The 24425-nt window shown below is 49.7% G+C and overlaps 2 protein-coding genes across 4 annotated transcripts; one reads left to right on the top strand and one right to left on the bottom strand.

Annotated features, from left to right (window-relative positions):
* On the bottom strand, window positions 1-12456 carry trak2 (trafficking protein, kinesin binding 2). Its single transcript, XM_076148783.1, has 15 exons — window positions 12335-12456; window positions 9829-9988; window positions 9283-9474; window positions 5782-5858; window positions 5357-5686; window positions 5177-5255; window positions 4950-5080; window positions 4788-4862; window positions 4509-4646; window positions 4335-4414; window positions 4093-4242; window positions 3713-4011; window positions 3107-3634; window positions 2909-3008; window positions 1-2754 (listed from the first exon to the last, which is right to left on the bottom strand). The coding sequence occupies exons 2-15, from the start codon at window positions 9881-9883 to the stop codon at window positions 1935-1937; spliced, it is 3054 nt and encodes a 1017-aa protein (XP_076004898.1). The 5' UTR covers window positions 9884-9988; window positions 12335-12456; the 3' UTR covers window positions 1-1934.
* An 18-nt stretch (window positions 12457-12474) lies between these two features.
* Window positions 12475-17926, top strand: stradb (STE20 related adaptor beta). Of its 3 annotated transcripts, none has more exons than XM_076148787.1 (13): window positions 12475-12808; window positions 13015-13065; window positions 13158-13224; window positions 14149-14229; window positions 14432-14537; window positions 14723-14844; window positions 14941-15049; window positions 15171-15294; window positions 15446-15617; window positions 15720-15824; window positions 16053-16309; window positions 16404-16446; window positions 16526-17926. In XM_076148787.1, exons 3-13 carry the CDS (start codon window positions 13213-13215, stop codon window positions 16685-16687), a joined length of 1293 nt encoding a protein of 430 aa, XP_076004902.1. In that variant the 5' UTR covers window positions 12475-12808; window positions 13015-13065; window positions 13158-13212; the 3' UTR covers window positions 16688-17926. The 3 variants fall into 3 exon arrangements, with proteins under 3 accessions (XP_076004902.1, XP_076004901.1, XP_076004903.1); XM_076148786.1 differs by having other exon boundaries at window positions 12476-12708; XM_076148788.1 differs by having other exon boundaries at window positions 12476-12708; window positions 14435-14537.
* Window positions 17927-24425: the final 6499 nt, after the last annotated feature.

Below are 24425 nucleotides of genomic sequence, written 5' to 3' on the forward strand. Positions count from 1 at the left end.
TTTTCTTTCCATGGCTTTATTTAAAAAAAGAGGCAACTGAGCAACAGTATGAGCACTGAGTACTTTACAAAGGATTCTTCAAGGGGAGCCAGGAAGAGATGACGAGACATTATTTTACCAAAAAAGACATCTGGCACGATAACGCCATAACGCGGTAGAAATGACAACTACCACAGACTTCAGCTAATGAGGGCTCACACTTCCTTCCCTCTCTCCATCTCTTACACTGAAGCTCCTCCCCCTTCATGGTTATATACATGTATGTTACCTAATTACCACAAAGTGCGTCACGTATACTGTGCGCACACACAATAAAAAAAAAAAACTGTTTTGGCTGGATGGCAAAGGAAACAAAACTGCTACATATATTAATAAAATCTGGAGGAAATGTTAGACAGTGGTGATACCAAAGGGTTAAATACTAATTCAAGCGGAATTCCTATGCTTATATTGGTGTCAGTAAAAAGAAAGGGTTAAAAAAAGAAAAAGTCAAAGTGCTAAGGGGTCACAGGGGTTTCAAGGCCAAGCTGCTGTGTGTGTGTTTAGGTGTCATTCTCTTTCCTGTGTGATGAAGTTACGCAACGCAATACTTCCTCCTAGTGGCCGATGTGAAAAGTGTGTGTCCTTGAAATAACCCGACGCTTTTTTTTTTTTTTTTTTTCTAACACCAAAAACAAATGACTGAGTAAGGAAAATAAGGTGTCAGCGCTCCGTGGGCCTGAGATCAACCAGGTGGCTCTAAAAATGGAAACAACCATGGCAAAGTCAAAGGAGCCTCAGCGGTGAAATGACTCCAGCCCCGCCCCCTCCCCTCCCCAACTGTGTGCAACTTAAAATACTGTATATACACGACGTAAACATGGCTTAACAGAATGGCGCCGGCATCCCTGTAAGGCTTCTTCGCATTGAAAAACAAACAAACAAGCGTGAAACCTGATGGACATCGAGGGGGGCGGGGCCGCTCCAAGAGAGACCCGACTCGCCCCGGAGAAGCTCGTCTCTTCTTCGGCTTTGGGCCCCCCCTCGTCTTCTACTGGCAGAGGTGCATGCTGGGACCCGGTAGGCACATAGCAGGTCGCGTTTTTTTTTTTTTAACATGCAGGCAAGCAGGCAGGCAGGCAGACAAAGAAGCATGTGGACGATCACCAGAGCAACAAATATCGATTCAAATCTTAATACTGGACATGTAAATAGTAAAAGCAGCATGGCAGTCTTTAGTTTAACATAAAATATAGACAGGAAATGTGAATCCCTTCAGGTTTGACTCGCTGGTTCTGGTGTACAACCCGCTCGCTGTGTTATGGGTGACAGCATTTGTCTAAAGTATAATAAAGCTTTTCCAATCCCTTTACTCTACACAACAAGCCCTTATGACAGCAGGACTCTGGACGCACGACTTCACCTCCCTTCACCTCCCTTCACTCCCTTCACTCCCTTCACCTTCCTTCACCTGCTCTCTCCTCTAACATGGATGAACATGCAGAGACCACATACTTTCTCTTTCTCTCTCTCTTTCCTTTCTCTCTCTCTCTAACTGCAAATTAATAACTCCTCTCTTCCAGCCCCGACTTCCTCTAACCTTCGCCCACTTGCCCTTTGTCCCTTTTTCACTTCCTGCCTCGGCGGCGTCCTGTGCGTGAACATCCAGAGTCTCACTTTAAAAAGCGTAAACTACAGAGACGGTAATGAGAGCTGAAAACCTGCTGACGGGCGAGCTAAGGCCTTTCACTAGAACCCTACAAACACACACACACACACACCCGCACACAAAGACACACACTGCAGTATCGCTAAAAAACAGTCAAGTCAATGACATTGTGCTTTCAAATTAATTCCTAAAAAGGAAGGATTGTTCTGCCGGCTGAGGCAGAGATGGAGGACGTCTGTGTTGAGGAGCGTCTGCCCTCCGTCCCTCCGTCCTCATCCTCGCCTCCTCAGCGTTTGGTTGAACCCGACATGGCGTGGGAGACAGAGGCGGGACGCCGGCGTCGTTGTTGTTGTTGTTGTCTGAGATCTCCCCACGGTGGCGGGGGAAGGGCCAGGGAGGTGGGGTGAGGAGGAGGCGGGAGAAGAGTCAGGGGGGGCGTGGCGACTGACTTCGCGGCTCGTGCGCCGATGAGCGCCGGGAGGCTCTGGTTGCGCCTCAGTCCGTCCAATAAGCTGCCTCCGCTGGCAGAAACAAAAGTGGATGAATCCTGGCGTGATGGCAGCGCCTCTGACTCCGCCCCCTGGAGCACCCGAGCGAACCCCAGTCTGCGTAGCCGCTCTACCAGGCCAACGCTGGCGAGATCTGGCCTGGCTCGCCCGGACCTCGCGGCCTGGACGAGGGCCGGGGTGTCTTGGGAGGGGCTGGGCAGGTCGGGGTGCGGCGCCCGGCCCAGATTCAACCCGTACACGTCCTGGAGGAAGAGCTCCGCCGGCCGCGAGGCCAGGAAGTTATCGGCCTGGTGCTGGCGGGACTCAGTGGGCACGGGAGAGGGAGAGGGAGCGGGCGAGTGGGAGGGGGAGTTAGGAGGCGTGCCCGGGAGGATGTGGAAGAGGGGCTGCCGGGGGTCGGGTTTGGGGGAGGGCGGGGGGGTGTCGGTGGAGACTTGTGCGGAGATGCCCCTCTCCAGCACCAGCTTGGCCAGGCCGCCAGGGGGCGCTGTGGGGCGACGCGGGGGGAAGCAGTCGCCCAGGCTCAGTCTGCAGGGCGTCACGGGGGTACTGGGACCCGTCCGCATGGAGCTGGGCGCGTTGGCAGAGGCCCGGGAGCTGAAAACAGGAGGAGGGTGAGAAGAGAAGAGAGACGCCTGTTACTATGACAACGTCAACTCGGGGCAAGATCTCCCAAACAAACCTGTCGTCCATGCAAGGTGGCGACGCACAAACAAAAGGAGAGTTGATCCTGTGGAGGGGGAGGAGTTACCTGGGCGTGACCTGAGTGATGTCACTGGGGTGCAGGATGCGGCAGGTGGTGAAGGTGTAGGTGGAGGAGGTGGAGCTCTGACACTTCCCTGGGTTTGGAACTGAAAAGACAACGGAGGAAAATCACATCACACACTTTTTCCATTTTATTACCAACCAACCATTACCAACTGTCTTAAGTCTTATTACAGATATTTACCTGACGATGTCGTGATCGACGTCGAGGTGCAGATTTGGCTCTGTGATTGGACCGTTGCTGCTGGAATGGGCTGTGCTGATAGGCTGGATGTCACGGTCACGGGGCGGGGCCCAGGGGTCAGCGAGAGGTCGGATCTGAGCGAGGAGGACAGGGTTGAGGGTTTAGGCGGCGTGGGCAGGCTGGGAGGCACCGGCGAGACCGTGGAGGGCAACGCCGAGTGCTTCCTGTCTCTCCTCTCCTCTGGCGTGGAGGAGGAGTGAACCTTGAAGGTGATGCCGCCCTCCTCCTCTTCCTCGTCCTCGTCCTCCTTACTGTGCTCCGCCGCACCCTTCTCCAGCACCGGTTTCCTTCCCTCCTTCTGCTCCTCGTCCTCCTCGTCCTCCTCCATGTCGGACAAGCGGTAGACGGAGTCCGGAGAGTCCTGAGCCAGCGGGCGGAACCCCTTGGTCACGACTCCGGGGTGGGGGTCCAGGATGGTGGCCAGGTGCGGCTTGGCCAGCTGCTGCCAGTGGTGGAGTGTGAGCGAGCCTGCAAAGCAACACGTCATGTTGTGAGCGTGATCGATACGGGCAAAGCGTTCACTTATTACACAGATTAACCCTTTACCTTCCATGGGCTTGACGATCTGCAGCTTCTCGGGCAGGAAGGTCTTGAACAGGCAGGAGCCGAAGGAGAGCTCCGACAGGTTGGTGTAGGACGACATGGCGCTGCCCATCGGGGAGCTGAACGCGCTGCTCTCCACGTCCGTCTCTGTCCCCGCCGCGACCTGCAGCTTCTTGTCACGCTCAGCCTGAAAGAACTGCCGCTCGGAGAGGAAGTTCTGGCGCCGCAGCGAGAGGCGGTGGAGGGCTTTGTTGAGGTCGTTGCCTCCCGGCGACCCGGGCCGACCCAGCCTCACTTCCTCCCTGCAAAGCGGAGGTTACAGGATCAGACTCCACCTCGACGCACTGGGAGCAGATGGAGGATTGGGAGCGCTTGTTACGTACCCCTGAGCGGACAGGAAGGGCTGTGCGGTCATCAACAGCGAGCTCTGCCCCGAGCCCGGGATGGGCGGCGTGGGCGGAGTGGCCGAAGCTGGCCGCGATGACGAGGCGTTGACCGAGCGGACCGCCTGGAAGACTCGCTTTTGGGATATTCTGCAAACGGAGGGTAGAGGTCAAAGGTCAGAGAGATAAAACAGACCTATCAAGCTTGAGTCGCGATTGTCTTTTAAATCCAGTTCGCTGACCTTTGGTCCTCAAAGGCCGTCTCCTCTTCTACACTCAGCTCTCTCCTCATGGTGCCCTCAATCTCTGCTGCCAGGGAGTCCTACACACACACACACACACACACAGGTTTTATGTTTATCTGAACATTCATTCCTCACCACATATTGCTGACATGTGTCCTCAGGGCGTCTCACCATGGGATACGGGCCGTAGGAGAGGTGCCGTCTCAGCCCAGCAGAGGGCGTGTTCTTATAACGCAGTTCTTTGATCTCCTCCTGGGACTCGTGAAGCATCTCCACACACTCCGCATTCCTCTCTGCCAATTCGTTCAGCTGCAGCAGGGGTTATTCACAAAGAGTGTAAGAGCACGTGTGTGTGTGTGTGTGTGTGTGTGTGTGTGTGTGTGTGTGTGTGTGTGTGTGTGTGTGTGTGTGTGTGTGTGTGTGTGTGTGTGTGTGTAGATGAGGCCTCACCTCTGCAGTGAGCTGCCTCTGAGACTCTTTGGAGGCCTGCAGGTGAATCCTCAGCTCTTCTTTCTCCAGAGCAAGCTGTGGAGGGACCATGCACAATGTGAACATGCACGCACGCACACACACACACACACTCTCTGGTAATCTTCACCTCCGCTCCCTCACCTCCTTCACTCTGTGCTGGAGCTCCACGATCTGTGAGAGCAGCTGAGCGATTTCCTCCTGGTGCCTGAGCAGCTCCTCGTTCTTCTGAGACAGCTCGTCTGTCAGAGACACCATCTGGCTGTTGGACTCGCCTGGAAACAAGACACACACACACACACCAATTAAATTGAGCATTCCAATGTATTGATAAATACTCATGTGCCTGTGTGTACGTGTGTCTCACTCACGGAGCTCTTTGACACAGTCGGTCACCAGCTGGTGCTCCTTCTCTTCATAATGAATGGTCTCTCTCTTCAGCTGACTGGCCTGGGGTTGACAAACGGTTAAGATCATGAGAGTCATACATCATAGGCTCCATCCCGTCTCCTGTGTGTGTGTGTGTGTGTGTGTGTGTGTGCAGCTCATACCTCAGACCTCAGCGCCAGGTTCTCCTCCTCCAGGTCCTGCAGTTTGCCCTGCAGCGACTCCAGCTGGCTGAGGGTGGCGCCGGCTCCCCCCGCTGGCTGCGGCTGGCACAGCGGCGTGGAGATGCTGGAGTCGGTCTCGCTCTCCTCCGAGGCGCTCGCCACCATCCGCAGCAGGTCATCCTTCTTGCTGAGCTCGTGCTGCACCTGGTTGACCTGGTCCAGAGCCTGAGCCAGCTGCTCCTCCAAGGCCCCGTTCCTCTCCTGCAGCAGTTGGTTCCTTTGCAGAAGCGACTGACCGATCCGCGCCGCCAGCTCCAAGTCGCGGTCCCGCTGTCCAATGAGAACACAGCACACTCCGGGTTCAGCCAATCGGAGGTTCTTCGTAAAACAACCACCGACTGCGCAACATCTGAAGCGGCACCTACCTCGGCCAGAAGGTGCGTGACAACTTCGACGTCATTGTACGTCTTGGTCATCTGCTCCACGCGGTCGCCACTGAGGACTGAGACACACAAGGACCACATTAACTTGAGGACACAAACGAGCGTGCAGAAGACATTCAGGGACGAACACAGGAGATTTGGGATGAAATAAAAACACAACACAACAATAATAACTACAGATTAGCGGTCTAAGTCTGATTTCGGAAACGATTCGCTGCAGAATTCTGTCATTTCCAACATGAGTGGACTGGATTGATTTCACTGAATTCACAAATAGTACTATGGAGACTTAATTACACATTTAAAGGAGGATTATGTCCCAAAATAATCCCTTATTACTATATATCTTGTGACCACGAGCAGCTCGCTAAAAGGTGTCTTCATTTTCTGCAGCGAAGCGTCGACCGCATTCGCCACTTCCTCTTCTGCAGATGCAGTAGTAGGCATGCGGCTGTGGCGTTAAGGCATTGATTACTACGAGACGCTACAGGTGCTAAACGCTACAGTTAACCTATAGAGACCACAAACCACTTCAAGCTTCTACAGACAGCAGATCTATACTCGGTCTATCTTATAAGGCTACATGCAAAAAGCAGAGAGGGGCTCCAGATCTGAGACGCACACACGGGGTCTGATCCCAATTAGAGGGCAGCAATCTGGGCCAAAGTGAGGACTGGAGCCCCTCTGTCACACTGGAGCTACAAGATGGGAGTGGGAACAAGCAGAGAGAGAGAGGGATAGAGGGATAGAGGGGGAGAGAGAGAGAGAGAGAGAGAGAGAGAGAGGGGGAGGGAGAGAGAGGGAGGGAGGGAGAAAAAGAGAGAGAGAGCTAGAGAGAGGGAGAGAGAAAAAGAGAGAGAGGGACAGGGAAAAAGAGAGTGAGAGAGAGAGAGCGAGAGCGAGAGAGAGAGAGAGAGGGAGAGAGAAAAAGAGAGAGAGGGACAGGGAAAAAGAGAGTGAGAGTGAGACAGCGAGAGAGAGAAGGAGAGAGAGAGAGAGAAGGAGAGAGACAGATACCTTTGGAGAGCCTCTGAGAGCCCGGGTGGGAGTAAGAGGAGGGCTCCAAAGCGAGATACGCTGGAGAGAGACGGGGGAGAAACAGAGGGGAGAGGAAGAACATCAGAGAGGTCGAGCATCCAGCTTCTGTGAAGGCGGATGAGATGAAGAGAAAGATGGAAACCAGGAGGGGGAAAGAGACTAACAGACTAATAAACTGCCGTCACGCAGGACCATTAGTGTGTTGAGAGGCAAATCTACAGATGACATGAGTCGGGGTTCTGATTGGAGCACCTGAGTGTGTGTGTGAGCAGCCCAGCACCGCTCCCCCGTCAGCCTGTTAGAAGACAAGGGGCAACTCAAGTCACTGACAGAACCAGAGGCCTCCAGCAGAGAGGCAGAGAGGCAGCGCCACAACGCAGCCGCGCAGCAACCCGAGACCATGGCTGACCTCTGGAGGCCACACACACACATACACACACGTACACACACACACACCCCACCCCCAGCAGGTTAAAAATAACCTCCCCCAGCCTCAGTTATCTTCATGTAGACGCGTGCATGTCGTCTCTCTCCATACTGTGCACCGTTTGATCCACGCCGTGCGCTGATATCCCTTTACATACAGGAAGGAGAAGTGTGTTAGTGTTACACAGACACACACACAGACACACAGGTGCGCACAGTAATGTGGGGTTAGGGTTAGAAGTCAAGGGCACCATGTTGTTTTTATCTTGACATACGTGAATCGTGATAGACCGAAAGATTAATATGCTGGCACAGTCTAGATCTATGAGAATGTCAAACACACACACACACACACACACACACACACACACACACACACACACACACACACACACACACACACACACACACACACACACACTTTGGGTGCTGAGTTAAACAAAGCATGGTGGCATTCGGATATCATCGGGCACTATGAATAGGCCGTTACCGCAGCAACATGACACCCAGGCTCCTTTACTGTACAGCTGAGGTCGAAACGTGCACAGATACAAACACACTCTAAACACACACACACACACGTACACACACACACACGTACACACACACGCGCACACACACACACACACGCACACACACACACACACACACACACACACACACACACACACACACACACACACACACACACACACACACACACACACACACACACACACACACACACACACACACACACACACACACACACACACACACACACACACACACACACACACACCCTCTGTATTACAGTGTACATGAACTTTTGAGTTCACTTTCATAACTGGGATCAGATGAAATTCAGTGGAAGCTCCAAAGTTACTGATTGATCAGGCAGGGGAACGCCAAGGCTCTTAAGGACAGGAGGGTCAAAAGTTAATACCCAATTTAAGATCAAGAAGTTAATGTCTTACAGTCGCCCTACATCCAAACTGGTTCATTTGGACCAAAGCGAACGCTGAGAAATGCACAACGGCACAAACTAAATGTGACTTTGTAGCAATTTATGTGGGTCAGAGAAGAAGAGGCAGATTAGTCACAACACAGAGAGAGAGAGAGAGAGAGAGGGAGAGAGGGAGTGAGTGAGGGAGAGAGGGAGAGAGAGAGAGAGAGGGAGAGAGAGAGAGGGAGAGAGAGAGAGAGAGAGAGAGAGAGAGGGAAGAGTCTTAGCTACCAGATCAAGAGACCTGTTTGAATGTAAACAAACGTACACTCCAACCCCCCCCCCATTTCCTGTTTCTCACAGCATGTACACTGGCTGCACGGAAATAACACACACACACACTCTCACACTCCTCTCCTCCACTCTGCACTTCTGTCCTGTTCCACCTGACCTTGCAGACATGACGGGAGATTATCCGACCGTGACACCAGCTCACATGCTTCTCGCCTCCCTTCCTCCCCCCTCTCAACACACACACACACACACACACACACACACGTTACACCTCCACTCACCCTCCATGGCGAAATTATCATAAAGCTCCTCATTGTGGCCGTTTGTAACCGGCATGACCTGACTCCTCTCCGTCCCCGCTGCCCCGTCTTCATCCTCTATCTGCCCACTGTGCTCTCTCTCTCTCTCTCTCTCTCTCTCTCCCTCCCTCCCTCCTCTTCCTCCCTCTCTCCCTGTCACTCTGTGTCCCGTGACTCTGGTCTCAGCTGGACTTAACTCTCTCCTGGTCGCTCTGTGCTCATGCGCCGCTAGATCCACCGCCCTTTAATAACCTGCTGGGTAAATCCCTGTGATGTGCCCTGGATAAAATGAGCCTCTCACACTGCTAATACACACACACACATACACACAGACATGCACACACACATCTGCTCCCCGATGTCATCACAGGCTTGACCAATCAAAGACAGCGATACATTTGGATGCCAGTGTTTAGACAGCAAATCTCTTTAAAATCTTAGAACCCTCACACACTACCAGAGCCAAAATCCATACAGGGCGAAATAGAAACACACACTTACTCATGTAGCGGAAGGTCTCCTCCGCCAGCACGGGGGAAATAGAGTTGAGTGGACCTGGGGCTTCTTCCGGCGAGCAGCTCGGGGAGACCACCCAGTCCTGGCTGTCGGACAGGTAGAGCGAGCCGGAGCCGGCCGAGCCCGAACCCAGAGAGCCGGAGCCATAACGCTTTACGCTGCTGCCCAGGCCCTCGTCTGGGGAGAGAGGGCAGGTGGGTGATGATACCTGGGTGTGTGTGTGTGTGTGTGTGTGTGTGTTCTGTGTGGTCTGTACAAGCTGACTACTTCCCACTTGAGTAAATATGTGGTTTATTGGGACAGTTGGGGCTAAGTTTAGAACAACACCAAGACACAGACATATTTGTAGCATTGCAATATGGCAAGGTCAACACACACACACACACACACACACACACACACACACACACACACACACACACACACACACACACACACACACACACACACACACACACACACACACACACACACACACACACACACACACACACACACACACACACACACACGACACGTGAACACACATACCTGTCTCGGTGCTCGACTCTTTCTTCTCCACCGCCCGGGGTTTGACTTCAAACATGGCCCGTCGCAAATAAACACAAACGCGGCGCCTGTTAACACGACGACATCACATCCTGTTCCTGCGCTGACGGAAGGCACCGCACACACACACGACCATGTTTACCTGCAAGAGAGGAAGAAGTCAGAAGAGAGGCCCAAGGGGGGTGGAGGGGGGGCAAACAACAATCAATGGATTATCTAAATGATCGATAGTGACGTGATCGGCGCCAGAAAATGCTGAGCTGGCTAAAGGCGATGTCATTTAAAACAGGTTACACATCAGCTGTGTTTGTTTTCTCTGTCATTCATTCACATCCATTCATTACAACTATGTGTTCATTCATAACGGTTCATTACATCGCAGTTATTTTAGTGTGTGGAGGCAGAAATGTGGAGCATTTGTGCAATTTATCTCTGCCGCACCCTCTCTCTCTCTCTCTCTCTCTCTCTCTCTCTCTCTCTCTCTCTCTCTCTCTCTCTCTCTCTCTCTCTCTCTCTCTCTCTCTCTCTCTCTCTCTCTCTCTCTCTCTCTCTCTCTCTCTCTCTCTCTCTCTCTCTCTCTATTCTACATGGGCCGATGAAAGCTCCACATTGAGCAGTGTGTGGTTGTTAAGATGGAAAAGGTTACAGATGTTTCCACAGAGTGTGTGTGTGTGTGTGTGTGTGTGTGTGTGTGTGTGTGTGTGTGTGTGTGTGTGTGTGTGTGTGTGTGTGTGACTCCAGGCTGCTGACAACATTCATCATCTTGCCTCTGTTGTGCTCCCTTCCCGCTCCTTTGCTGACATTCAGACCCACGTGATAAAAGTTCTCCTCACAGCTGGACACTTTAACCGTTCATTGTCCGGAAACTACTTCCTCTTCTATCTCCAAACACAAACATCTGGACTTTGTCATCTGGCACACAAGACTGTCAAAATACTGCGGCCCGTCTTTTCCCTGTTACATGTTGAGCGAGACAGGGCTGTCCCGCATCCTGTTGACCAACACTGCGAGGAATGTCCCCGGGCTTAGAGGGATGATTTCAGGAATGAGTCAGGAAGCGCCCTCTTAAAGGAACACACCCCGGGTACAAACACTGGTACAGGAGACCGCCTTGGCCGTTTTCCAAGGCGCTTTGCTAAACCATGAAGATGTTGTGAGACCTGACCTTGGCACGTCCATGCAAAGACAAACTCGGATCCGTGTCTGGGTTTTGGAGTGTGTGTGTGTGTGTGTGTGTGTCATTGACAGAGAGTCCTTCATACTGCTTGCATAACAGAAAGGCTGAATCTGCAGCTTAAGGAACAAAGCTTCAGCCAAACAGCGCCACAGGACGTGCCACATACAGTATAAAGCTCAGTGCTGGACGGTGCGTGTGTGTGTGTATGTGACAGGTGTTTAGATCAACAAGGAGAAATCAAGTGTTTCTTTTGTTGTAGCCAAAAAAATAGTGAACACAGCGTATGTCATCTTCCTCCTTCCACCGGCGCCACTAAGCAGCAGTGTCCCCGATTTCCCTTTGTCCCCCATTTTAAATGCCAGAGCGGATCTCGTCCGGGCCTGAGTCATCCCAAAGCACAGTCCAAGCCAGACAGACGCTTGTTCGTCACACCGATCCGTCCTGTGGTGTGAAATGTGATATTTTTCTTATTATGTGGCAGGATCCATATTCATCAGGCCTCATTAGAGTCTCGACCCACTTGATGTTATTGACAGAACAGTACTCTACTCTACATGTCGTTAAGATGTCAAACACCAGGTGGACCAGTGAGAGCAACACCAACACTCTCACACAGCCAAGCTTACATCAGCCTCTCTCTCTCCCTCACACACCCACACATCATCATCATCATCATCTCCCGGATGCCATAATCAATAGTTTTCCTTCCATTACAACTGAAACTCCCAGACCAGTTGACCTCAAAGCCAGGCCTTCATTTCCCCATTACAGGATCCGTACCCTCACATCTGGGCTTTGACACTGCATGTGACGTGACCCTTGACCCCCTGACCAGCAACTTCATAAACAACCTCTGACCTTTAGATACACACGTTTCTGTACAGTTTTGCAGTTCTGCCAACGTGAGGACTTTGTAAGACTACAGGCTGTATTGACATTCAGTAGCTGGTTGATGACTGTGATGTGGTACAACAGTCAGTCACAAACATCAACACTTCATAATATGCAAATTAGCGCTAGTTGTCCATTTTCAGATGAAAACACGAATATTTAGCTGTTGAGATTTAATTTGAATACAAACAAATCTACAGCCGGGTGAGTAAATCAGGCTCGTGGCGTTAAATCGGTATTTTTGTTAGGTTTGGTTGTGTTTGTTCTCTCCGTGTGTCACGCTGGAGGATGCTCGATATGACAGCTACGATGCTAACAACACCAAGCTAACGGGAACTCGGAACAGCGACGCTTCTCTCCGCTGCTCGGAGCTTTAGGACACGAACCCGGACCGGAACCGAATCATGACGCCGAACTCACCCGATGTTGATGTTATTCAACAGCGCGAGCGGTCCTCCTGGCTGCTCATGGCGACATCCGTCGCTAGGAATCTAAGACAATAAGACGGGAGGAAGGGAGACGTCGATGATGAGCTCATCGCGTCATCAAGCGGCGACGGTGAGTGTCATTAACACGCGACGGCTGCCTGTGTCAAATCTAATAGTCCTTCTGTCAGGGATTCCTCTCCCCGGCTCGGCGATCTCAGTGAAACTCGCCGCTGGTTCGCCTCGTCTACGTCATTTGCGCACGAAAAGAAAATGACGTGAATGCTTCGAAACAAATGTTAAAGAATCCGGAGCGCGCTTCGTGTTTTTAACTTGTTTACGCACCGAAGGAACTGCTGCCCACTGAAGGTAAACAGCTGCTCCGCTCATCTACCACATAAACAAGAGCCGCATCGCTTCAGTGCGGCGAATAAAGCTACATTTAGGTCCATGAACGGAAACTAAAGAGGTAAAATACTGCCTTTTCGTTAGACTGTCCGGTTTCCCTCTGTAATGAATATTTACTTGGAATTTATTTGACCAAACCCGGATAAATGTGCGCTTTTGTCGCTGATATTGATGCGGGGTCGAATTCAGCGATAAACATTGGTTATTTTTGGGCTCTAATCTTATTTTTAGTTGGGTAACTAAGTGGATTCTGTACAATTTCTCCAGATGTTTAGACTCGTTTCAGCCGATGATGAAGTGGTGCGCCGATGCAGCCAGGTAAGCAGCTGGTATGCGGGTTTAATGGATGAATGAATGGATGAATGCTTCCTACTTTGTCTCTAATGTTTCCATCTTCCCTCCCCCTGCAGCCTCTGAGCGGATGAATGATCTGATGAGTGATCTTCCCCTCACCAAAGGGCCTCCATGTCTTTCTTGGTAAGACCGATCAGGCTTACGTGTGTGTTTTCTTCATGCTAGTGTGAGATGGAGCTCAGATTCAGATTCAGATTTGTGTAACCAATACTCCCCACAAAGCGTTCCCTGTCTGTCTGTCTGTGTAACATAGTATATGGATCTGCCTCAATGTTCTTCTCCCTTAGGTACTATTTATTATTCATCACTGCAATTTAAAACCCTCCGTCCTCTCTGTACGCACCGTCGGGTTCTATATCTAAAAGTTGGCCCACCATCTCTGTGTAAGAGGGAAAAAGGCTCCACTTGTTCATTTGCATATCGCTCATCCAGAAAATTCCATCGTGCCTCTGTAGAAAATGGAAACCCATTTCTTGCCAAAGTCGCTGCAAGTCTCTGAGAGTCTGACTTCAGTGTGTGTGTGTGTGTGTGTGTGTGTGTGTGTGTGTGTGTGTGTGTGTGTGTGTGTGTGTGTGTGTGTGTGTGTGTGTGTGTGTGTGTGTGTGTGTGTGTGTGTGTGTGTGCTGAAGGCGAGCAGCACAATGACAAATTCTGACCTAATGTAGCTGTGAAACTGCAAACCAAATCCGATCATCACAGCCACCGCCTCTAAGCAGACAAAGACTTATTTTAAAACTCTTAAATCTCAAACCGTATTGGTGCAGGCCTCACAACGAGCCTATTAAATTATGGATGTGTACAGCTCTTCGTTTGCTCTGTTGGGACACATCAGTCTGTCCTCAGTCCTCGCTGCTCTTCTTTCGCTATCATCGGCTGTAGCTGTAATCCGACACCTACTCCTCCCTGCTGATACGAGGCCTTGCCAGTGCCTCTGCTATCTCCTTAGTCTCCTTCTCTGACCACCCAAACCTCCTTGAAACAGTGTGTCCCCTCGTCCTTTGTGTTGTGTTTGACCTGTCTCTCTCTCCCCCTCCCCCCTTCTCTCAGGACTGCTCCTGCATCTCCCACGCTCAGGTCCAGCCTGTGGACATAGATGAGCGCTATGAGGACACCAGCCATCAGTTTCTGGTTAGGAGCAAACTGTCCTCTGTTTCAAGAACTCTTTGTACAGCGATGTCACAGTGCCCCCCTCTGGGCACCCGTGTCATAGCACCTCTGTCATGCACTGAATGAGTCATACTGCCAGAATCTGTGTAACATGAGACATAAATATGAGAAGTGTAAAATGAGTGTGTGTGTGTGTGTTCACGCATGTCTGTCCCTTTCCCAGCAGAGCTCTGACGGTTCTGAATACACCCTGCAAGGCCCGGCGGGTGGTGATGACATCACAGGGCTGTCAGCTGAGCCGGCCCACTACCAGCTACTGGGCGAGCTGGGTGAGAACCAACCACAGTATACACACACTTCGTTCCCTTAGCCTCTCATCACACGGTGGTTTGAGCCCCTTATCTGGGCTCTCATCCATTACATCACCCATGGAGTTATAGATTGTTATCAGTTCATATTTATCTTCATGCGTGACCAGATTAAGCTTGAAGCCTTTAACCTGTTGTGTCATCAGGGAGGGGCTTCAACAACCTGAGCCAGGTGAGCATGGCGCGCCACAGCCCCACGGGCCAGCTGGTGGCGCTCAAGCACACCAACCTGGACGAGTGCACTGAGGACGAACTGCTGCAGCTCATGGTGAGGGAGACCAGAGGAAATTCAGTGGGAATGTATGCCATCTTTATTTTGTCATTCCTTAGTTTATGATTCGTCTCGCTGTGTCTCCATCTGCAGAATGAGGTTTTGCTGTCTCGGCTCTTCCGTCACCCCAACCTGCTGACTTCTCGCCTGGTCTTCAGCTCCTGCTGTCAGCTCTGGGTGCTGACGCCGCTCATGTCCTATGGTCAGACACCTCACACGCCTCACGACTCAAAGACGGATAATGGTTGAACTGTTCTGGGTCGAGTGTTTGAGTTTGAATGCCGGCTGTCCTGACCAGTGTCCCCCTGTCCTCTTGTCTCCAGGCTCTGCAGATTCCTTACTGAGGACGTACTTCCCGGATGGAATGAGCGAATCCCTGATCGCGTATCTGCTGCACGGCGTGCTGAAGGCGCTGGAGTATCTGCACCAGATGGGCTACGTTCACCGGTCAGTGGCACACAGGATGAACAGCAGAGAGAATGGAAATGTGTCCCAGTGTCTCAGCTACAGGACGTTAACTTGTCTCCTGTCCTCTCCTCTCCTCTCCTCTCCTCTCCTCTTCTCTCCTCTCCTCTCATCTCCTCTCCTCTCCTCTCAGGGGGGTGAAGGCCAGTCACATCCTGCTGTCGGGGGAGGGGCGTGTCTACCTCTCGGGCCTCCACAGCGTTTACAGTATGATGCGGGAGGGGAAGAGGATGAGGGCGGTGTTCGACATGCCCCACCACAGCCCGGCCCTGCTGCCCTGGCTGAGCCCCGAGCTGCTGCGACAGGTCAGGGCCTCGCCTCAATCCATGAAACGCTTCCTTCATGTATGGCACAAGCTCCGCCTCCTCCCAGTGTTATATGAGTAAAACCCAATTTGCCCTCGGCAGGACCTGCACGGGTACGGAGTGAAGTCTGATATCTACAGTTTGGGAATCGTGGCCTGTGAGCTTGGCAGCGGTCGCGTTCCTTTCCAGGACATGGCACCCACTCAGGTAACCTTCGCTCTTCACACACACGTACGTCACAAGAGTGTGTGTGTGTGTGTGTGTGTGTGTGTGTGTGTGTGTGTGTGTGTGTGTGTGTGTGTGTGTGTGTGTGTGTGTGTGTGTGTGTGTGTGTGTGTGTGTGTGTGTGTGTGTGTGTGTGTGTGTGTGTGTGTGTGTGTGTGTGTGTGTGTGTGTTGGTTTAGCTCACACAGATCTCTACATCTTCGTGTTCAGATGCTGCTCCAGAAGCTGCGCGGCTCCCACTGCTGCCTGCTGGACGTGACTCCCTACCCGCTGGGCGAGCTGGGCGGGCTGAAGGTGTCGCGCTCCGGCGTGGACTCGGGCATCGGCGAGAGCGTGGCCACGGGCAGCCTGACACACAGCGCGACCGCCCCGCCCACAGATCGACCTCAAAGCCCCGGGCCCAAGAATCACTCGCCCACGCTGCACAACCTGGTCCAGCTGTGTCTGCAGCAGCAGCCCGAGCTCAGGTCGGTCCCGTTTGCACCCAGCACTGATCTGATACTCTGGTCACCTGCCGTCTCTGTTTCAAGTAAAAGCCTTCCTGTTTCATTCCTTCCGCAGACCATCAGCGTCTGCACTGCTGACTCACGCCTTTTTCAAGCAGGTGGGTTTCCTAGTTGCGGTTTGTTTCTGTTATATGTTGTGACCTCTTATACTGACAAGACCAAACTGCTGTGTGACAGGTGAAGAGGCAGACCAGGGACGCCTTCCTCGGCCTCCTGTACCCGGCAGCGCCCCTCGCCAGCCCCGAGGATCCTCCAGTGTCCTGCCCGCCCACCCCGTCCTGTCACGCCGCGATGTCGCCCACCCTGGACCCCGCCGAGGCAGTGTGGGACTTCTCGTAACGCCCATTTTCCTCCACCGCACCCTCTCAAATCCAGACTAGCAAGCCAGACACGAGACAATCAAAGCAAAGCAATGAGGCCAAATCCTACTGTGCTTTTTTCTTTTTTTTTTTTAAATCATCGCCTAAGACTTTCTGAGCCGTTTTAAGTAGTTTTCTAGTTTTTTTATATGTTGCGTCTGAAGGGTTTTTGGGTTTCAGGTCATGGGTTAGCAAAGGGCGACTGTGAAAGTTCTGGATCCATGAAGCTGCTCTGATCATATAACAAGGATCCTTAGTAATAATAACTGACTTTCAACAAGAGAAGCTCACCCTCAGTCAACCAATCACAGGAGGGGAGACCAGTCAGATGTCTAGCGTCCTCTGTGATAACGGTTAGTTAAAGGAAAAATCCACCCTCAAGCACTTAAACCAATAAGAAACTGTGTCGTATGCAGCTAAGTGTTTCTCCTACAGTTTTCTAAATGCATGCTGGGAAACGAAGGGAGTCTTCTTATGTTTCAGACTGTGAAGAAGGGCAGTGGGAGGTGAGAGCACTGCCCTGTACACACCTACAGAAAAGAGGTACATGTGCATATATATATATATATCAATTTGTATCATTTGCTATATTTAAATCATTATTGACCTTCTTGAATGATTCAATCGGGCAAGTTCACCGAGTATCAGTCCCGAAATATGAGATACAAGCTCGTTTCAAACAGTATCTGTACTGTTAGTGTTACTGTTATAGAAGCAGATCCTCTTTAGGCCATTGCAGCACTTTTTAAAGTACTTTGCGCATTTGATTTCACCTTTTAATTTACAAACGAACATCAAACGGTTCAATGATAGGATGTTCTGATCTGCTAGTATGAACTGTGTGAAGAATAATGTATCAGAAAATGGCCAAAATCAAACAAAGGTGTCTGTTCTAACATATATGCACTGTGGTTACGTGTTCACCATCGTCCCATAGTCAAGATGGGACAACAGTATTGATCTGGTGGTTCATTGTACCGGTTAGAAAAGCATCAGTAGAGACACTAAGATGAAGAATTTGCTGAGCAGCTGATCAGCAGTGATTCTTCCAAACACTAAAAACAATTCTGCTGTGACTTTTTAAATGAAACCTCCATTCTCAGTATCTGTAACTGTGATGAAGTAAGTGTACTGTGTATGAGAACTGTGATGTACAGGACATATAAAACCATGGTAGCTGTATGAGCCTTATATTAGCAAACTATAAATGATATATATACACGTTTTGTCTTTTTGCCATTGAATGATTTCTTTGATGACTTCACCTCTTAATTCCTTCACATTGATTGTTAAATGGTTGTTCAGTGCTTGTTTGTTTATTTCTGTTGTATGTTTAACTAACAGAAGCATTGTTTTGTCTCATGATTAGGACTAAAAACGTGAACTTCAAACTTCCAAGCAGATCCTCGTTGAATTATACCTGTTATACACCGAGTCGCCGTTAGATGTCAGCAAACTCAAAGCTTTATAGTGAAGGCGGCCTGATCACGGTGTTGTTAGGGAGATGATCAAAGACAAACAGCCATCAAAATGTCTTATACGAGCCATTCTATTTAACAGAATCTAAAAAAAATGTGTGCCATCATGTAACATTCTAATATGTATAAAAGCAAAATTATAGATTATAGAATTATAGTCAGATAAGGTCAAGTTATCTGTGTGCACTTAGTGACAGAACATGACACTTCACCCACTTTAATGGTGTCATGTTTTGTCTTCTCTTCCATCAGCGAATCAATGGAGCTTATTGCAACTCATGTTTCGGAGTTGTCAGTAGCGTGTTCTCCTACAGGGGGCGCTCTCTCCGCTGAGCTGGTTGTGCCTGTGTGCCGCTTTTCTTGCAAGCCTGCACAGGACAGGATTCTGACGAGGTTTGGTCCCTAATTAAACCGTCACATGTTCACCTTTTTGTCGAGGTGAAAATCCAGCGGCACCGTTCTCCTCTGAGGCCCCAAACTGATTTACACTTCGGGGTGTGTGCAGAAGATGCTCAAGAAATGTGTGCATACTGGTCTAAGAATCGGTGTGAAAAACAAACAGTGGGGCGTGGATTTGTAGGTGTTTAGTTGATGCTTGAAGGTGAACATCGACCTGCCACATCCAGCGATAAATACATTCAAATGATTTCTCCCTTCTTAGCTTGAATAATTTATTTGACTCAAAAGTCTTTCACAAACTTGATCCTGTTTAGACGGTTGAGACTTCTCAGACAACAAATGCTTAAGAATGTATACATGAAGAGAATTACACTAAATAAATATTCCGTATTATTTTCTGGGAGTTGCTGATAAAGCATAAAAAAGGCTAAATGTTTTTTTTTAAAACTGTGGTTTTGATCTAAACAGTGAAATGTCAGTGGAGGGAAGCCTGAATTTCATTGATCATGCCATTTTTTTGGGGTCCATAAGCCTTTACGAAGTGTAACAGATTTCTTCTCACCAATTATCCACACCATACAGCCTCAACCCCCCCACACACACATACACACACCCAGCTTTGCCCCCTGGACACAGATGGGTCCTGAGACATCAGTGTTGCTGGGTGTCACGCGGGGTCCTACAGGCTGCCTGGCTGGTGTTGTGACTGATTATTTCTATCTGCCGCCCTGTCAGGAGAGATGGAAAATTACGTCGGCCCTAAGGTGGCACCGGGGCTCGCCGCGTTATTGATATCACTGTTAAAACTCCTCAATGCAGCTGCTCGCCTTGCTTCCAACATCACTGCAATTAAATCTACATGCGGCCTCCACCCCATACGCATCTCTGTGTGTGTCTGTGTGCGTCTGTGTGTTTGTGTGTGTGTGTGTGTGGCAGAGAGTAATGGGCCCAATAGTAACTGTAACAAAACAATAACGTGATTCAGCCTGGCAGAATAACAACCACATACATAAATATAGATCAGCACAATATGACAGCGAGGCTAATGGCTTGTTATTACGCCTCCCAAACAAATGGCAGCATTGCCAGGTATACAAAGTGGACTTGTTGCAGACAAACAATTAAAAATAAGTCTGAAAGCTTTCACAGATGGAATTAGAAAAGCGGTCAAGAAAGTCATATTGCACTCTTCTCTCCCACTTTGCATACAGCAGCAATATGAGGTGATGAATATGGTAATGGTCCTCATTCTAGTGGGACTATCTCCTTTCATAGGGGAAGATCTGGTTCTGCTGTTAGATTCGATTAATTCCTCTTCATGCCACTCCTCATTTTTGCATGTGTGTGTATGTGTGTGTGTGTGTGTGTCCACCCCCCCCCCAACATGTCTCCCCCTTCCTCCCTAACACTTTCAGGCCTATGATATTAGACGGAACAATCGCAGAAACAAAACGAGCTGGAACAACCAAGATGGGAACAGATGGCACGTAATTGCCTGGTGGAGGAAGCCAGGGAGTCAATTTTTACCCGTCCTGGGGGAGTTGCAGTTGCAAAAAAAAAAAAGGGAAAAAAAAGTGCAGGTGCATTTGTTTTGATCAGATATGGCCTGGAGGAAGCATCTGAGAAATATTCATCAGGCCGCGCATTTGTGGGGAGAAAGAGTTAAACAAAGCGTCCGACAAATGGGGGGGGCGAGGACAGAGACGTGAACGTGGACGGTGGCAGAGACGGAGGTGTGCGGCTCCCGCTTCACAACACAACACAACACAACACAACACAACAACAGCAGATGCGTCACAAATTAATATCACACTGAAGTGTTGCAAAAGCTGTTGAACTTTCAGATGGCTCCCTTTTCAAAATTCATCCAACCTATTTTTGGTGTTTAGTGGTGAAACGGCAACGTGCAAAAACAAAAAGAGGAAGGATTTCAGATTTTTTGCACCTTTAACAAACACGTCCGGGGGTCAATCTGTGTTACGAAGCTGCAGAATAGAGATAAAACAATGAGATGAGGACAGATTTGTCTCAATCGATTAATTCTTTTTGGGAGAAAATCTTTCTTTCATGATCTGCTCAAAATGCATGACAGTATTCTGCATCATGTTTCTCTCAAAACCAAACCCAACGACACAGAGAGAGGGACGGTTTAAGAGTAAGGACGCACAAATCTTTAAGATAAGACCAGAAGGCTACCAGGCTTTAATAGAAAATCCTCCATTTCTGCCTGATAGAGTTTATGAGCGATTTGTTCCTGTAACGTGTAAAGCAGAGGGTTGTTTCACTACAAAGCTGGGTAATGATATTTGCCTGCACCCACTTCATCCTTGGACATGAATCAGTCACATACTGTACTGAGATGAATTCCTTTTTTCTCGGCCCTCTAAGCTCTGACCACATCTGTTCAATTACCAGCATGGAAAGTGCATTACCATTGGCTTTGTTGTTTGGCGATGCTTGATTTTCTTAGTAAAAAGCAGATGAATTTATAATGTCGTGATGCTCTCTGTTGTGAATCTCTCCGGCGGACGGCGGCCCGGGATCGGAATAAGCATTTTGATGAGCTGTAGGCCATCGCTTCCTTTTTACAATCCCAAACTTGCTCTGCCCGTCCAATATCAAACTAATAAATTACAGCCCCCCGTCTCCCACATAACTCGCTGATAAATAAAAAAAAAGGGTCTGCCATGGTGTGCAGCTGTGACCCAGGGTTACCTAGCAACAGGTCATGCCCAGACGAGATGCACAAGGTAGAGAGATACACCTCTGAGGAGCGGCGGAGGGGGAGGAGGAGGGCGGTGGAAGGAGATGGAGGATGGGGGAGGGAATGGGTCTCATCCTCACTCTCTATGACCCTTGACAGATAGAAAACGCACTCAGAGGAAACGGCGTTTGATTGACAGGGAGATTTGAGGAGCCGGAGAGTCCGCGGCCTCTCCGCTCCTGTTTTCATGCGGGCGACGCCACAGTATGTAAGCTGCACCCCAGCTACTCTCTTGATTAAGTAGCTATATACTCGTGAAAAAGTAACTAACTACATAGAAGCTACCTGAAGGGGCAATATGATGGTTTTTGCTGTTTTATTCTCAAAGCAAATGATGAAAATGTGGACATTTAAGGTGAATCAATTCCAAAATAGCCAGATTTTTATTTGTAAACCAAAAAACTTCAATGTTTGTTATAAATCTTCATGGAAAATCATCTTTGCTCAATGTGAAATCAAAGGGTAAAGCAGTGTAGGTAAGTGATGAATGTGTTTGTATAGACAACATTTCCCATAAGGCTAAACAGGCAATAGGGAAGAATGATGCATGCTGGGATATGTTCCACAGGAGTAGTGATGCTGGTAGCTGTGTGTTTGAAAGTTCAGTTCTGTGTGAGTGTGTGTGTGTGTGTGTGTCATTTTCTAACCAACTGACCCATCAAGTCCTTGTTGTCTGAACGTGGGTGGGTATCATTGTAAAGAAAAGATACATGGCTTTGACAAAACCTGAGCAGCTGCCAAGCGACTGGAAAAGTAGTTCAGATAGTAGCTTCACTACTTGTAGCTTGATGATCCCTCACCCCCCTCCCCGCCTCCCCCAGCTGTTGTTCTGTCACATTTGTTTGAGTTTTACGAGCTGGCGTCTGTCAGATGCTGCAGTCGTGTTGTACACTCATTTCAAACGTGGCACTGTGAGCTCCATGAACGAAAAATTGGATTTTGTTGCGTGTGAAGTCTCCTTTGCAGCCGCTCGCTCGCTCTCTCTCTCCCTCTCTCCCTCTCTCCCTCTCTCCCTCTCTCTCTCTATCCCTCTCTCTCTCTCTCTCCCTCTCTCTCTTTTCCCCTCACACACACACACGCGCGCACTCGCAAACACACACTAAAACACATTTGCCACACTGAAGTACACAATCAGTTTTCCGACCTCCGCGCCCAGAGAATTGCCTGATGGAAACCTTAACTGACAGGCCTAAAAAGATTGAGCAGTGGCGACGACGCACATCCTCAGCATCGCGGCATGGAAATGAGAGCTGCCGCACTCAGACCGTGCACACACACACACACACACACACACACACACAAACACACACATGCACACACCCCCACCTCCAATCCTTCCTCTGTTGCCTGTGCGACAAACCCTCTAGGGGGACTCTGCAGCTGTGTGAGGTTAGCACATGGTCGAGTTAGAGGCCACACACACATACACACACCAACACACACACAGATGACAAACACAGCCTTTGGTCTTTGTAAATGTGGCACATTTATGCCGCGTAAAAACTATAGTTGTGCACTAACGGGAACATTTGCGATCATTTTCACATCAGCGAGTTTGAAACGTTGCTGAAGGAGAAAGCAGGTGCAGTGTTTGATTGAGTTTGTCTTCTCATCTAATAAAACATTTATTACAGCGGAAGACAACACCTTAGATGAGATTAGTCTTCGTCTTTAGGATTATGTCCCTCCATACGGACACAAGTTCTTTTGCTTCTTTGAACCAGATGTCGTTCCTTGACCTTTATTAGAGCTCCGAGGGGCAAACATGTAGAATAAAGAGGTGAGCTGCTTTTTGACCTTTGACCTTTGCCCTTTGCGCTCAACCTTGAAGTTGAGTCACTTTCATATGTTGCACGGTCACATGGTTCATTAACAGCGGGGAAGAAAACGTTCGGAGCTCATAAACTAGTTAACAAATACCAAACGAGCTCAGGAAGTGCATGTGTGTGTTCTCTGCTCGGGCACACACACCTGATGTTCCAGGAAGTGTGTGTATGTGTGTGTGTGTGTGTGTGTGTGTGTGTGTGTGACGTGGTGGCTCGGACACACTCACACACACACACTCACACACACAGGCGGCAGTAATTCGCGGCGAGCAAACATGACGTGCGCCATCAGAGGCCGGCGTGAGCAGAATGGGCGTCCATCACAGATGCTAACAACTCTGATTAAAAATACATAATCTGCGCACGGCCCCCCCGGTGGCGCCGTCAAGCCATTTTGGGTTTAATTGCAATTGGTCTCCGTTATGATCAAAGGCAAGTCACACCTGCTCGCCTTTAGCTTTCGTTTCGCTGATTACACTTTCAAATTTCATCAACATCAAGATGATAGATATGAAATTATGGGCGAAAGCTGTTTACTCCTGGTCACCGCCTCGCTTCTGTGGTTTCCCTTCCCTTCCCCTCCCTGGACGGAAATTACAACAAAACCACAGAGAAAAGTGAAAATAATGCACACTGGTCTGTCTCGCTTTATGAATCTTCATCTCAGCCACCACCTGTATCTCTCGCGGGGTGTGTGTGTGTGTGAGTAGTGAAGAAATGGAGGAGGAAGAGTACCAAGCTTTCACTGAAGGCTTTGCACCCAGCGCTCACTCAATTTACACCTCTCCCTTCCCTGCAAACCCCACCCAGGGTCCCCTGGTGACAGCAACCATGCTAACCGTCACCTCCCTGCTGGCACTGCTGCATGTGTGTGTGTGTGTGTGTGTGACAGAGAGAGAGAGAGAGGGAAAGAGGGAAAGCAAAAGAGAGAGAGAGTGTGTGTTTGGGAGTGAAGGGGGGTCTGGATGTGAGATTGCAGGAGAATGGAAGTGTGTGAGTGTGTGTGAGTGTGTGTGTGTGCAGGTGTTCTTATCCTTGTAGCAAGCAGTTTGTGTTCAAGACCTTCACACCGAGGACATTTCTGAAGAGAGAGGTCACTCTCTGACTCCTTTCTTCTCTGCACAGGTTGTAAACGTGTCACTGTGATTTTCCACTCACACTTTACATTTCAAAGAAACACAAATTCTAGTTTGGACCAAACTCCTGCACACATTCTGTCCCATTTAATGCCAAACATGACATCAAATCAAC

The sequence above is a fragment of the Genypterus blacodes genome, unplaced genomic scaffold (genome assembly GCF_046128005.1).
Source record: "Genypterus blacodes isolate CSIRO-AG114 ecotype Tasmania unplaced genomic scaffold, CSIRO-AGI_Gbla_v1 ptg000043l_1, whole genome shotgun sequence".
Taxonomy (NCBI): Eukaryota; Metazoa; Chordata; class Actinopteri; order Ophidiiformes; family Ophidiidae; genus Genypterus; species Genypterus blacodes.

Coding starts and splice junctions, on each gene's coding strand:
- trak2 (XM_076148783.1), bottom strand. CDS start 9,883: ATGTTTGAAGTCAAACCCCGGGCGGTGGAGAAGAAAGAGTCGAGCACC. Junction 3,635..3,712: donor GATCGTCAAGCCCATGGAAG/GTAAAGGGTTAA, acceptor GTTGCTTTGCAG/GCTCGCTCACACTCCACCAC. Junction 3,009..3,106: donor GTCGATCACGACATCGTCAG/GTAAATATCTGT, acceptor TTGTCTTTTCAG/TTCCAAACCCAGGGAAGTGT.
- stradb (XM_076148787.1), top strand. Junction 14,538..14,722: donor CCAGCTACTGGGCGAGCTGG/GTGAGAACCAAC, acceptor TTGTGTCATCAG/GGAGGGGCTTCAACAACCTG. Junction 14,845..14,940: donor ACGAACTGCTGCAGCTCATG/GTGAGGGAGACC, acceptor CTCCATCTGCAG/AATGAGGTTTTGCTGTCTCG.